The sequence below is a fragment of the Saimiri boliviensis genome, chromosome 13, assembly GCF_048565385.1.
Source record: "Saimiri boliviensis isolate mSaiBol1 chromosome 13, mSaiBol1.pri, whole genome shotgun sequence".
In the NCBI taxonomy this organism is placed as follows: Eukaryota; Metazoa; Chordata; class Mammalia; order Primates; family Cebidae; genus Saimiri; species Saimiri boliviensis.
The window spans coordinates 113,591,896-113,606,875 of record NC_133461.1 but is presented as its reverse complement, the minus strand read 5'-3'; the positions used below and the strand labels follow the sequence as shown (position 1 = coordinate 113,606,875).

Below are 14,980 nucleotides of genomic sequence, written 5' to 3'. Positions count from 1 at the left end.
TTCAGCAAATGCCTATGGAACACTAAACTTGGCCACACGGGCCCAGGGCTCTGAGACACGCGGCGGATGAGGCAAGCATGGGCCTGGCCTTCAGGAAAATGTATATGAGTGGCAAGAAAGACCACATATGGTGACTACATAGACCAGAGAAGCTCACGGAGCAATGGGCCTATGACACACAGTGCATCGCTCAGGGGCTTCCTCCTTCCAGCCAGTGAGAGTCCCAGGGAGGCTGGGAAAATGGAAACGTCGGGAAAGGTAGAGGGAAAAGCAAGAAGACGCCACTGCTCACCACCGTCTGCGCTGCTTTCTCACCATGCTGGCTGCTGCAAGTCTGAGACGAAGGTGCCAGCAAGGTGGGTTCTTGTGGTGCTAGGTTCATAGACGGTCCTTCTGGCTGTGTCCTCACCTGGAGGACAGAGGGCTGTGGTCTCCTCCTCTTCTTTTGACATCAGTCCAGTTACGGGACCTCATCCAACCCTAGAGACCTCCCAGAGGCCCCACCTGCTAATATCATCCCACTGGGGGTGAGGGCTTCAACATAGGAATTTAGGGGGAGGGGGAGACACAAATATTTGGTCCATGACACGGCCCAGCTAGCTGCAAACTGTGTCCTTCAGGGCTCCTGGGCCAGGGCCTCTGCTTATACCTCACTTCCTCGTGAATTCCTTTTGGCATCTCAAGGTGCTCCTGTTTGTGGGGCCTTTGGAAGCACTCTTTCCTTCCTAACTTGCTTCAACACAGAGCTGAGTCATGGTGTTGAACCCCACATGCTCTGCCACATGTGGGGTTCACGGGAGTACTTAGTCCCCGGTTTTGTTGAATGTATGTCAATGGGTCCTTGTTTTGCTATAAACTCTGGTATGTGTATGTTTCTGGGAGAATCTGGGGAAATACAAAAGCAACAGAACATTGCTATCACCACCCCAGAGTTCCTCTTAAATGTGCTTTTAATTCTCTGAGAAAACAGAACAGAGCTAATTATAGAAAAGATCAGATGCATGTTATGTGTGGCTCTACAAAGCTCTATTAAGTATAGATTCCTGTGCGTCCAATGGAAAAGAATACATCACTGTAAATTGTGTCCAATACAGTCATTCCTCCAACGCAAATTCAGTGTGACTTTCTGGTACTCAAAATTCTCTAGAAATCTCATCTTCTCCAAATGTTCTTGACTACTGTACTTTTGACATTATTTTGCCACCAGCATTATGAAATAAGAACTCTTCTAACCACAAAGTGAATACGCTCAGTATTCCTCCCCCTCACAGAAGTACTGTGCACGGTGTCGGCCATGGAACGCTGAGAGCAGGAACCCTGGAGAGCAGCTCGGAAGAGGAAAGACGTAAGTGCTGGGTTAGCTCCTGCAGCTGCTGTAAAAGTTGCCACACACTTCGTGGTTTAAACAATTTAATTTTCTTACAGTTCTGGAGGTCAAACGTCCTGAAATCAAAGTGTGAGCAGGGCTGCGTTCCTCTGGAAGCTCAGGGGGAAATCTGTTCCCAGCCTTTTCCAGTTTCCAGAGGGGCAGGTCTTCCTGAGCTCATGCCCGTCCTGTCCTCCATCCTCAGGACCAGCAGGGCAGCACCTTCCGTTGCCACCTGTGACCTGCTTGCACCCTCACATCTTTCTCCTGCCTCCCCCTGTATGACCAACCCAGACAACCAGATAATCTCCATCTCAAGATCCATAACTTAGTCGTATCTGCAGAGCCCCTTCTCCAAGTGAGAGAGCTTCTTCACAGATTCTGTGAATTGGTAGGGGGCCATTTTTGACCTTTGGGGGCCATTATTCTGTGCACTGGTATTTTAGGAAAAATGAACAAGATTAGGGCACTATTCTGCCGGGTGAAGGCAAGATCAAAGGTTCTGAACACCTTCAGGATGAACAGCAGAAGCGAGAGAAACAAGGTTTCTCCTGAGGCCCCTTCACCCGTGCGCTCACCCCACTCTCCCGCCTTGCATCTTCAGGCAGCACCCAGGCTCCTCAGGGACCTACAGGGTGAGTAGAGCGGCCCCGGCCCAAGGATTCCTCGGCCAAGGAACGCAGATGAGTAAATGAATCCTCATGATTTTATATTGAAAATCTACAGTAGGTGCATACAATGTGTCCAGGAAGTGCCAGAGAGGAACAGACAAAGCCTGCCTGGAGAAGTGGGGGACGCTGAGCAGGGAGCTGAGGTTTAAGTAAGTTTTGATACATGCTCAGTGTAGAAAATAAAACAAGAATTCTAGGCTACAGATTTTTGAGAGATCTATGAGTGCCTGGGTGTGATGAAAGCCTAAAGACTCCTGACTGTAGGTTAGGAGAAAGCAGAGCATGGTGAAGGAAAACAAATTCGACAGCAAATGCCTCTGTAGGAAGTTCTACAGGGGTTACGTCTTCTCCTGCAGACAATGTGGAGATCTTGGACATTTTTCATAATCAGAGCTGTTTTGGAAAGACCTTCCTCAGAATACTCTGACAAGCATGGCCCGCATCATAGCCTTCTGTGCACATGTATTTCTTCCCACAGTAATTTGTAAATTCATTGCAAGTCAAGGCTGCACCTGTCTTAGTTTTCCTTCCCTGTAACCTAAGGTTTCAATACATTTTTTATAGTTACATTACGTTGGACTGAATTGAGACCACAAAATACTATGAAATGATGTAACTTTTATATAATAGGTATATTTATATCAAAGATATATTTAAGACAAATACAGTATTTATTTACATATTCTATTATGGAATTTAAATGAGGATGTATTCAAATACCTCATAGGCACATGCTTTTTAGAAGGTCATACTCAGGCATTCAAAAACAACCTGAATTTGAAGGTGTGTTCTTATGTGATTGTTAATTTTATGTGTCAACTTAACTGGGCCATGAGACGCCCAGATGGCTGTTAAAGCATAATTTCCGAGTGTGTCTGTGAGAATGTTTCTGGAAGAGATGAGCATTTGAAGCAGTGGACTGAGTGAAGATCACGGGCTGGCCTCATAAGGCTGAATTCCCTCTCTGCCTGATGGTGGCGCTGGAACACCAGTCTTCTCTTGCCCTCGACTTTCCAGCTCTCGAGCCTTTGAAAGAAGCCACGGGCTTTCCTGGATCTTCACCTTGCTGATGCCAGGCTGTGGGACTTTGCAGCTTTCATGATTACGTGAACCAGGACCTCACGGTCAATCTCACTGGAGCTCTTTCTCCAGTCTTCAGACAGAAGGTTCTCCATTAGGCACAAGAGCAAGCTGTCCCAGCCTCGCTGTTTTTGCTGGAAGGAGCCTTATTGTAGATGCTGTATGTTACAGAGTTCACATTCCACATTCAAGCACAGGCCATGTGTCCTCTTCCCTGTCACCCTAACACCTGTCCCCAACCCCTACTCCAAGTCTGAGGTTGTAGGAGTCTGGGTGTGGTCACACTGGTGTTGAGGAGGGAAGTGAGGTCACTGCAGTCTCCTGAGTGCACCAGGGCCACTGCAGCCGCGGAGGAAGTGCCTTGCCTGAGGAGCCATGCTCTTCATCGTCTGGTTTCTAGGGATCTCCAAACTCAGCACCTTCCAAATGGGCTGCGTATCAGGCATTTCCCAATTTTCTTGGTCCAGTAATCTTCATTTCATCTCAGGATTCACAGTGGAAAGTGGTCTGCAGAGATTGCCCTATGAATCTCAATTCTTGGATCAAACCTACTGTAATATCCAATTTCGAATCAGTCTGGCAACTGACCACTTCCTCCCAGGACTACCCTGCCTCCTGCATTCCTCTGTTCTAGCCACCTCTCTGCCACAGGTACTTCAGTCATGTCTCCTGCAGAACCACAGAGCAAGAAAGAGCTCTGGATCTGCAGCGGTAGACAACTTAAAGTCAGTGCGGACACGGCATTCTTTACACGGATGGCGTGGAGTTGGGGCATATGGTGAGCCAGCTGATTTCGGAAACTATATGATGTGAGAAGACAGTTGCCTTGAAAAGTAGCAACAGGACTAACCAGTACAACTTTTTATATGCCAATCATATCTCAATAAAGTGGTCTTTAAAAAGGCTGAGACTTACGACAAAAATAAAGAAAGCAAAAAAAGAAAGAAAAGAAAAAAACAAAATAAAACACATCCCTGAGGTGAATTCCAGGTACCAGCAGTGGCCATGGTGGATGGGCTCAGACCACCCCTCAACAGGAGGGGCTAGGGAAGATCCCACAGCTGCCCCACCAGGTAATGGCTGTGGAAAGCTGGCCCTGATCCCAGAGTTCCCAGTGCCTTCACAGTTTGTTTACACAGGACGCCCCTAACACATCAGTCTCATAAAATGAGGGAGGTCCCTGAAGAGCACCCAGGTCCCACCAGGCCACCCAGGCCCAGGACTCAGTATGCACCGACTGTCTCCTCTTTGTCCCCCCCAGCTCCTCCACGGCCTGCCTCCGACACCACTGCATGTGACCTTTGATGTCTCAGGGCTTCCATGTCCTCAGCTGTGAAGTCGTCTCTTGTCTCTCTTTCCCTCTTTCAAATAACGACACACTCAGGACTCGTCGGTCGCGGCACCCCTCATCCTTCTGGCTAGGATCCTTCTTCTAGTCCTTTCTTAGGATCTGAATTTTGTCCCTAAACTCTGTGCTAGGGCCTGGGGCCACAGTGTGTGCCGGATGACCTCCCCAAGCTGCACTCAAGAATAGCTCATGCTGTCGAGGCACATACCAAGCACTGTCTCAGATGGAGAAGAGCCACCCAGACTTTAGACAAACCTAGAGAGAGCCCTAGAGATGAGGATGCCCAGTGTTGACTGGGACCTGTCCTCTTCCCCAAAGGCCGACACAGCAGGGCCTCAGACACACAGCAGGCACCTCTAGCCCTGCAGGAGCAGCTGACAGTCTTCTGTTGGTGGGGGGGGGGGGCGTGAAATCCTCCGCAGAGCTATCTGTGTCCAGGGACACTTTGTTCACTGAATGGTTCACTGAAGTACTGTCCTGAAGAGATTTTTCAGCTTCAACATATTTCTCAGTTGCCTTTTAGGAGAAATATCTGGTAGCGATCAAGAAAGCACAGTTGTCATAAAATCAATAACTTTTTTTTAATGAATTTTTTTTCCTTTTAAATAGACTTTATTTTTTAGAACAGTAAAATTAAGTGGAAAGTACAGAGAGTTCCCGTTACCTCCTCCCCTCACACAGCCTCCCCACTATCAGTGTTCCCCAGAGAGCATTGCATTTGTGACAGTCAGTGAGGCCGAGTAGACATTTTGTCACCCATAGCCCATCATCTACATTGGGGTTCACTTTGGGTGTTAATTCTATAGGTTTGAACAAGTATAATGATGTCTGTCCACCATTAGAGAATCATGCAGGGTGGTTTCACGGCCCTAAAAATCCTCTGTGTTCCACCTGTTCATCTTTCCCTCCCAGCTAACCACTGACAACCACTGGTCCTTTTACTGATTCCATAATTTAGCCTGTTCCAGAATCACACAAGTATGCACCCTTTTCAGGTTGACTTCTTTCCCTTAAGAACATGCATTTAAGCTTCCTTCATGCCTCGTCACGGCCCCACAGCTCATCTCTGTTTAGCTGAGTATAATATCCCACCGTCTGATGCACCGCAGCCTATCCTTTCAGCTACCGAAGGGCGTCTCGGTTGTTTTCAAGTTTTGGCAGTTACGAATAAAGCTGCTATAAACATCTGTGTGCAGATTTTTGCATGGACATATGTTTTTAGTTTATTTGGGTAAGTACCAGGTAGCATGATTGCTGGATTTCATGGTAAAATGTTTGGTTTTATAAGAAACTGCCAAACTGTCTTCCAAAGTGGCTGTTTTGCATTCCCACTTTGGAATGGATGAGAGTCCCTGTTGCTCCACATCCTTGTCAGCATTTCGTGCTGTCAGGGTCTGGATTTCAGCCCCTCTAATAAGGGTGTGGCAGTGTCTTGCTGACATTTTTATTTGCATTTCCCTGGTAACAGATCATGTGGAGCATCTTTTTATATGCTTATTTATCACCTTTATGAATTTTAATTCAGTTTCAAACATTCTTAGAGGAAAAAACATGATTTTCAGCTAAAGTTTTCTGGTAAATTGAAAACGTAATACGCATCTGTTCATATGGAAAATGATGTCACCTCTGAAGCACTGATAATTCTCAAGGAGAAGGAGTTTCCACAGAGGACATAGCACACAGCAAACTCTAAGTATTCTAGCTTTGGCCAATTGTGAGATGCTCCTTTAAGTTAAAGGCAAAATATGGTTATTAAAACCACAGGGGAAATGGGCATTCTCTAGTCTTTTCATAAAAAAATTGGAGTCTAGAATAAAATATATCCCTTTTTAATAAAATATCACTCAAGTAGAAATATATAAAATTTATATGTATAGATTGTATATACATAAAACACACACACACACACACACACACACACACACACACACACACACAGAGCAAAGAAAATACAGTTCCAAATTCATTCAAACAGGTTCCATACTGTGCTTCAATTCTCGTGTCAGATGCTGGGTTGGAAGGATTTTGGGTATCGTGTAACCTGAAGCCCAATGATCCAAACAGACTGAACGTTAAGTCACTAAGAATTTCTTATTGCTTTTTATAGGATGTTTACTGATTTGAAAGCAGAATGTTTTTTAAGAGAAAGAAGTTAAGTGCCACACATTTCAATTTAAAATATGAGATGAAGTATATTTTCTTGCCGATAGACACAAAAACATGTAGCTTTTTTCTCTTTCCACAGACTCTATAGAGCAGATCTATTATTTCTGTGGAAACCCCTGGTGTGCCTGTTGATGGAATAAGCGGTGAGCTTGGAGTACCTGGCTGCTCCGTGGCCGCAGGCCGTCCACAGCTTCCCGGGGCTCGGGGTGCACTCAGGTCCTGTAACCCCCAACAGACGCCTTCTGCTCCTCAGGCTCGGCTCGGCACAGTGTTCCAACTCTGGTCCTATAAAGCTCGCCTTTTCTTAATTCCACTGGCCCCTTCTGTCCCTTTCCTCTTCACATTTGTTGCTACTTCCCTGCACATGAATGCCAGCTTCTATTTCTCCAACAGTTAAGAGATGGCACAGGTTTCCCAGCCACCGCAATGGGGCCCTGCATGACGCAGGCGTTGCATCTATGCTGCCTTGGAATCAGATGACCTGGGCTCAAATTCAGCCACTCACGAGAACTGTGGAAGCACTTACATTACTCCAGCTCTTCAAGCTTCAATCTACCCAACAGTGGAGTGGACATAATTTAGGAGATGACATGGCCTTGGTACCTGCTCCATGTGGACATGGTCTCGGCTGCAGGGATGGCAGATAGGAAAGCAGAGGTTACCTGGGAGGCCAGGCCATGCAGGTCTGTGGACCACAGTTCAAAGCAGGGGCTCTTTTATGAAGTGACAGGATTTCGTTGCTGAGCTTTGAGCAAGAGAATGCTATAATTGTATTTGTCTTTCACAGAGGGCTCAGGCTGCAGTGTGGAAAGTGAGGTGGGGAGGCAGTGGTAGCCAGGTAGCATGGGGCTGCCATGCTCTCGTGTAAGGGACAATCATACTTGAGCCCAGTGTAGTGATGGGGCGACCCACACCTGTCGGGTTTGGAGTGTGTTGAGGGTAGAGATAGCGAGGCTCGCCGGATGCAGAGGGGTGGGTTTAAAGAAAATTCCTAAGTCTGGGCCATGAGCAGCCCAGTAAATGCAGCATCGCTTTCTACAGTCACAGTCAGAGCAGGGAGAGAAGTCAAAAGTTCTGTTTTGAACCAGACTTCCAAGCGGAGATGTCCTACAAGAAGTTGGATATGTGAGCCCAGAGAACAAGGCTGACTACATCTGTGAATCCACAGCATCATGACTCTTGGGACAGCATGACATGGCCTGGGGAGGGAGAAAGGAGAGGCAGGACTGTACACCGGAGCTTCCCAAAATGTACAGGCTGGGAGAGAAGGGTCCAGCTGTGCAGCAAGGAGACAGAAGGAAAGTCAGAAAGGCGGTGCCTTGGAAGCCAAGTGAAAAACTTCACAGACGAGTATTTAAAATGTTGGTTTCTAAAAAGGTTAGCAAAAGTGTCCAAGTGAGACCTCATCTCTACCGAAAGAAACACCCAGGCATGGTGGTGCACGCGCCTGTAGTCCCAGCTACTCAGAAGGCTGAGATGGGAGGATCGCTTGAGCCTGGGAGGTTGAGGCTGCAGTGAGCTATGATCGCACCACCGCACTGCAGCCGGGGTGACGGAGCAAGACCCTGTCTCAAAAAAGAAAAAAACTGTCCAAATACTGTTGAGAGGACAAAGAAGGTGAAGTGTGAGGCTTTTGATTGAACTTTGCAAAATGGGCATTAATGGAGACTTTACTAAGAGTAGTTCCTATTGAACCCTAGAGTTGGAGGCAACGGACAGCGTGAGAAGGGGTTAAATGGAGAAGGGACGGACAGCTGTTTTGGGTGTTACAGTAACAGAGGGGAAGAATGTGCTGGAGGTGGGTGCAGAAGCACCAGAGAGGAAAGTCAGGTCATCTGTTGCTTTGTGTTTGGTTGGCTGATTTTTGTTTGCTTTGGTTTTGGATGGAGAGTAGTGTATTTGCATACTGATGGTTTGATAACTGGGTTATGGAAAGATCTCATTAATGAATGTGGAGTATCTGTCATGCGAGGCATTTAGTAAACGCTGGCTATTGTTTTCATCACTGTCACCTTTTTCTAAGCCTTTCTTCACATGTTCTGGCTTATCCTGGTTTGTGTTAGAGCACTTTTGTATGAGCTACACTTCTGGTTTTATCAAACACTACCTTATTCTACACTATTTCTCACATGGGTCTTTGCTTCTTGGGTTTGGTACAAACTCCTGGATGGCAAATTCTGTGCCCTGTCCACTGCCCACCCTGCAATGCCTGGCACTGTGCTAGCTCACAGCTTGACTTCAAGTCAGCTGGGAAACCGCATCCAAGAGTCACTCGGAGGAAAGCGCTGCTTGCTCCCGGGGCGTGCACACCCAATCTGATGGGGCAGATGCTCTGTCTTCAACTCCCTCTGTCCTGAGGTGGGACAGGAGGAGGAGTGGCACAGGCAGCTGTTGTACCCTCCCTGTTAACAGCAACCCCAGTGGCAGAGTTCAGATTTCTGTAGCTGGACACATTCTTGGCCTCAGACCGCACAATCACAGCCGTTTGGCTTCAAGTTCTGAAAGGGCCACTTCTGAAAAAAGAACTCTAAAGAGAAATTAGAGTTCAACTTCCAAGGAATTTCTAGTCTGTGTAATGGTGTTTTTTCCCCAGTTGATGGTATCTAGAAGATAGAAAGGAAGGCAGCTTCACAAATAATAGTAAGAACCAATCTGGAAGTCTAAAAGGCACCATGCACGAGCCCTGTCTCCTGTCCTCAAACACTTGAGACTCCTGCACGTGGCACCCGACAGCATCCTCTTCTCAGGGGGAGAAACCACATGATGTGCAGACACAGAGACACATTTCCCTCAAATACGTGCAAGGGAGGTTGGAGCACCAAAGCCCTAACGTTAGAGTCAGAGGTGTTAAAAAAAAAAAATGCAAGGCCAAAGCCTTCATCTTCTTCATCTAGTGCTAAACAAAGGAGAAGATAGTTCAGTGCAAGAGAAACTTATTGGAGAAAAAGAGGAGAGCCAGGTAATTTAGAATATGTTTTAAGTTTTACAGAAGAAACACACAAAAACCCGAGAAAGGCAAGTACAAATTTAAATGACAAAATGGAAAGCACACTGCTTGTTTTCAAGATAACTAAGGTAATGACACAAGAATGAAAATGAGTTCATTTCCACAATTGCAGGAAGCAACCCAGTGGGTGCTAATGTCTGCACGTCATGCATCTGTCCTCATTTCTCCACCCTCCTCCAGAGCTGCTCTTATTTCCTCTAGAGATTGGCATTCGAGGCCCCCACGGTTCTGAATCAGAAGTTGCTGTAATTACAGTGTATCCATGGTCATGATAACGAGTGCCAATATTAATCTCTCCTTCACCCCTCTTCCTTTCCTTTCCGACTCCTGCCCCCAGGGCCCCTCTCCCACTCATGTGTGCACATGCACACACACACACACACATACACACACACACACACACACACGTGCACACAAGCTCTCTTAGGACATCCACAAGAGGATGGACACCCATGCAGAGCGGCCTTGGCATCCCTAGAGCAGATGGCCAGCTACATGTCAACACCACAAAAGCTCTTATCCTTCTGAAATGGAGGACTCCCTGTTGTGAACTCAATAGAATATCGACATATGGACACCACAGTTCACCCAGATTCTCTTGAAAGTGTCTCTACTGACAGAGGTCCACAATGCCACACTCATGTTTAGAAGGCTGAGGTCCTTGGACTGTGTGATCCACTGAACTGTGTCCTGCCAAAGTCGTGTGTTGAAGCCATAACCTTTAACGTGGCTGTCTTTGGAGACAGGACCTTCAAACGGGTGATGAAGGTTAGGTGGAAAGCCCTGATCCAATGGGACTGGTGTCCCCAGGAGAAGGCGAAGGGACATCATGGATGTATGTGCAGAGGGAGAGCCATATGAGGGCAAGGGAGGACGTCAGGGATGAGAGTGCAGAGGGAGGACCACGTGAGGGCTCGGGAGGTCGTCAGGGATGAGAGTGCAGAGGGAGGACCACCTGAGGGAATGGCAGGACGTCCAGTTTGCGTATGCAGTGGGAGGACCACGTGAGGGCAAGGCAGAAGATGTCTGCAAGCCAAGGAGAGGCCTCAGGAGGACCAGCCCTGCCACACTTTGCTCTGGCACTGCCACCCTTCAGGACACTGGGAGAGCACATTCCTGTTGGTCAGCTGCCCAGGCTGTGGTGCAGCATTAGGGACCTCTGGCTGACAGACTGCAGAGCAGCGACGCCTATGGTAATCTCCACATAAATTCTCTAAAGGGAGTTTGTTTTCTGTCCTCTTTTTTCCTGCCTTTTCAAGAGACTTCCTTTACCTTCATTTCTGTGGGTTTGTTTCTAAACACAGAGAAGGAATGCAGGCAAGGGAGTACCAAGCTATCTTTTTAAAAGATAAAAAGGGCACATTTTTCTTCCTTCCTGAGCAACTCACACACCAAACATGTACAGAACATCTGCAAATGGTAGAGGATTCAGACTTTTTTAAAGCACAAAACCTACTCTCGAAGAAAGTACAACTGCTGAATGCTAACAAAGTTTTGGCCTCTAGAGCTGCTAAAAATAGAGTTGTCATATCCCAAAACTAAGAAAAATAAACACATCAATGATCAAACATGACTCATGGCCTTCCTTTGCACGTGGTCATGACAAGCCCTGTGGGAGGTGTAAGAAAGCTTGGCGGTCAACGCTGTCACCAGGAACTGACGATAATGGCACGCACAGCACGCTGCATGCTGCTGGCGTTGTCGTTCATATGGCGTTTCTCACATGCTACCTCAACTCTTCTGCGGGGCAGGCATTGCCTTTCTATTTCTTAGGTGTGAAAACTGAGGGTCTCAAAGAGGCAAGCACTTGCCAATGTCATGCAGCAAGCAAGGACAAATGAGAGGGAGAGGTCCCCAACCAGACGCAGGCTGGGCCCACATCTACCCTCAGATCAACCATATGAGTCAGATGAGTGAGACCCACATGAGAGGCCACCCTCTTGGGGTTGAGGAGAGAGGCCACTCTCCTCTGAGGTGGTCCTAAAAGATGTCTCTGTACACACAGGGCAGATGGAGAGGAGAGGGAGACCTTCTCGGAGCAGGAAGGCGCACGTTATCACCAGGAGCTGGCCACGAGGCTCACCAGAGCTGTGGTGGAGGCTGTGCAGATGATGCTGCAGGGCTGGAACCTGGTTTCATATGAACATCAGGGAGAAAACAGAGTTCTGAGCTGGAGAGGTGCGTGGCCAGAGGAGCCGCACAGCTGCGTGGTGAGAGAAAGGCCCCGGTGGTCAGGAAGCACCGCGAGGGGACAGTGAGGGAAGGGATGTCCCAGGGTATTCATGCTGTGACCATAAAGAAGGGATGGCTGGGCCAGGCTCCCCCTGAGTGGGTCTCATAGCAGGTATGCAGGTGTCACGGTCAGTTAATTGAAGACCTCTCAGGTGAAAAGATACGGAATAGTTCCCATGTCGTTGGTGCCAGGGTGGGGTTTTATCTCAAAGAAGGCCAGTGCCCTACAGCTGGGAAGTACTGCTCCCTTCACCAGGGCTTCTGCATTTAAAAGTCTATCAGTGCTAATGGAGCTCACAAATGCCTCACGCAGGGGAAAACATGCTGTATGAATAGGGATAGCAATTTATAGGACAGACTGAACTCAAAGGCATTGAGATTACATCCTGCAGGAAGAGCCTGGCATACCATCCAAAAACTGGCCGAGTCAGACGGCTTTCAGAATTAATGCCAGAAATAGCCTGTATTTTTTTCTCAATCAGCCTCTGCATATCCTTTTTCTTAAAAGCTTAAAGGAAACAGAAAGGCACACTCAGTCCTAAAGATTCTTTGTGGCCCAAGGTGTTCTGGCATGAGAACTGCCCCACGCCAGGAGGGAAATGTTCCAGGAAAGGAGGTGTTGGTATATTTTCAGCCACAGGAGTGAGCTCCTTGTGACTCCCAGTCCTGGGGAATTAATTCTGTGACCCCAGAATAAGCGTCCAAGGACAGGGATCTCACTCACGTCAAGCATCCCAACTCTCCAACATTTGAATATGCCTTCCCTTTTCCAACCTCAGCCAAGGGAGGTTGACCCCAGCAAGACCAGCGTGTTATACCGAAACTCTGCTAGAAGTCTCGAGGGAAAGTCCTCTCTGGGGACGTACGGGCTGCAGAGCGTCATGCAAGCCCTGAGCTGTGTTGCTGCCATGCAGAGAAAACCAGCCTAGAAATGCAGCCCACACAGACAGCAGAGTGGAAGATGGAGACAAATTTCCAGATGCTGCTGAGCACCTGGGTCCAGCCATGCCTCACGCTCACACTGGGACTTTTGGTTACTTACCCTAAGCATTTTGAACTGGGCTCCAGCCCCCATCACCACGTAAAATGTCCTGGCAATTCCCCATGCATCTCCATATCAGAGGGGAGCCAGCACCATAGCCAGGCAGCATGGAAGATCGTGCTCAGGGAAAAGAGAGAGGAGGCATGGTCAGGGCACTTTGGGCAGAGGAACTGACCATTGGCCCTCAGCCACTGCAGAGGGAATGAGTAAGGGAGTCATCAAATAGCAGAAGCAAGAAAGCATCGTATGCCTTTGCCTTCACAGCGTCCAGCCTCCACCCATCGCAACAATGACAATGCCAACTTAGAGGAGACGTCGAGAGGACGCTGGGCTCCAGGGGTTTCTGCTGGAGGCTCGGCCCCACTCCCCCTGCTCTGTGCCCATGCTGAGAGGCGCAGCTTCCGTCATAGCCGCCCTTTCCCTGCCCACTTGTTTAACTCTTGTTGCAGAATACACTATTTCTGATAGCTAGATGAAATCCGATGTTTCAGTCTGCTGACTTTTGAATCCAACTGTAGGACTCAGTGAAGTTATGATGATCAGTCTATCATCCTTCTCTCTCTCTATCATCCATCTATTATCTATCTACTTTACCTACCATCGATCAACTCTCTATCATCCATCTACCTGTCATCCATTTATTTACCTACCATCTCTATCTCCCATCTACCTATCTACCATCTATCAATCATCTACCATCCATCCATCATCCGTCTATTTATCTATCATCTCTAACTACTACCTTCCTAATCATTCTATAATCTACTATCAATCATCTATCATCCATCTATTATCTACCTATCTACCATCTATCAATCATCTATCATCCATCTATCTATAATCTATCTACTATCTACTTATTACCTATCAATCATTATCAACCATCCATCATCTATCATCTATAATCTACCTACTATCATCTATCAACGAATCATCCAACATCCATCCATCAGCTATAAACTATCAACCTACCTACATCTATCAATTATTTACTAATATCTGTCATCTACCTATCCATAAATCACCCATGTGTGTCTTCACATGCACACATGTACACATGCACACATATATGTACATGATATATGTATGTATATTCATACACACGTACATAAAGGCAATTCTTATTTTCAATATCTCTTCCCTGATCAGTGTTCCAGCTGTCCAGGAGACCCATGGCTGCTCGATGTGTCTCAGAGCCAGCCTGACTGCCCCCTACACCAACTTCTCTCTGTATTTTAATGTGACATGACAGAAGAAAACAGTCCTTTACTTTAATGAATTCTCCTCAGCACAATGAGAGATTACTTTAAAATTGAAGCAGCCAGGGCCAACACCCTGGGTGAAAATAATTACACTGATTGCTATGGGGAGATCAGACACTCTTACAGAGGGCTAAGAATAAAAGTCACCTTAAAATGTCCAAATTCAAGAGTGAAGCTAGTGCTCACGAAGGCCAAGGGACCGTCTAAGGCCATGGACGCAAGCACAGGGGGCCTCTGGGCATCAGTGCCATGTAAGGGAGCAGAGAAGTTCCGCTGGGAGGGAAGCAAACAGGCGCGATGGCTCAAGTGCACTGTGCCACCAAGAAGTGCAAGAAGGAAATGGGTCTGGCCATGGGTGTTGGGCGGAGTCAAAGAAGGTGGGCAGGAGGACCAAAGAGGGCCTGTGGCACTGATGTTTGCAGGCACAGGGAGGGTGTCTCGCTCCTGGAGCCAATAGGAAGGATGATGGGGAGAGCTGGGAGGGATGGGTGGAGGGCATTTCATGTGGATAGGACTTCTGCTTTTAAAGAGGGGCATGTCTTTAGATCACCCAATAAGTCCAACTTCTGTGCTCAGCTTCCATCAAAAAGAAGGTGGGGCTGGATGCGTTGGGAGCCAACGCAAAAGGATTGAGCCCAGGAGTCCAAGACCAGCCTGGGAAATACAGTGAAATCTTGTCTCTACAAAAAAAGTTAAAAAATAAGCTGGGTTCAGTGGTGTGTGCCTGGGTTCGCAGCTACTCAGGAGGCTGAGGTGGGAAGATCGCTTGAGCCCCTATAGGTGGAGGTTAGTGAGCCAAGGTTATA

The 14,980-nt window shown here is 47.5% G+C and overlaps 1 protein-coding gene across 2 annotated transcripts in view; it reads left to right on the top strand.

Annotated features, from left to right (window-relative positions):
• The window catches only part of ZNF596 (zinc finger protein 596), a 56,689-nt gene extending 44,969 nt beyond the window's left edge, over window positions 1–11,720 (top strand). Inside the window, exon 5 of one of the 2 annotated variants that reach the window (XM_039461072.2) lies at window positions 6,711–11,720. In XM_039461072.2, coding sequence (XP_039317006.1) covers window positions 6,711–6,719 — 9 coding nt within the window. In that variant the 3' untranslated portion in view covers window positions 6,720–11,720. The other variant, XM_039461071.2, reaches the window with a different exon arrangement.
• The last annotated feature ends 3,260 nt before the right edge of the window (window positions 11,721–14,980 follow it).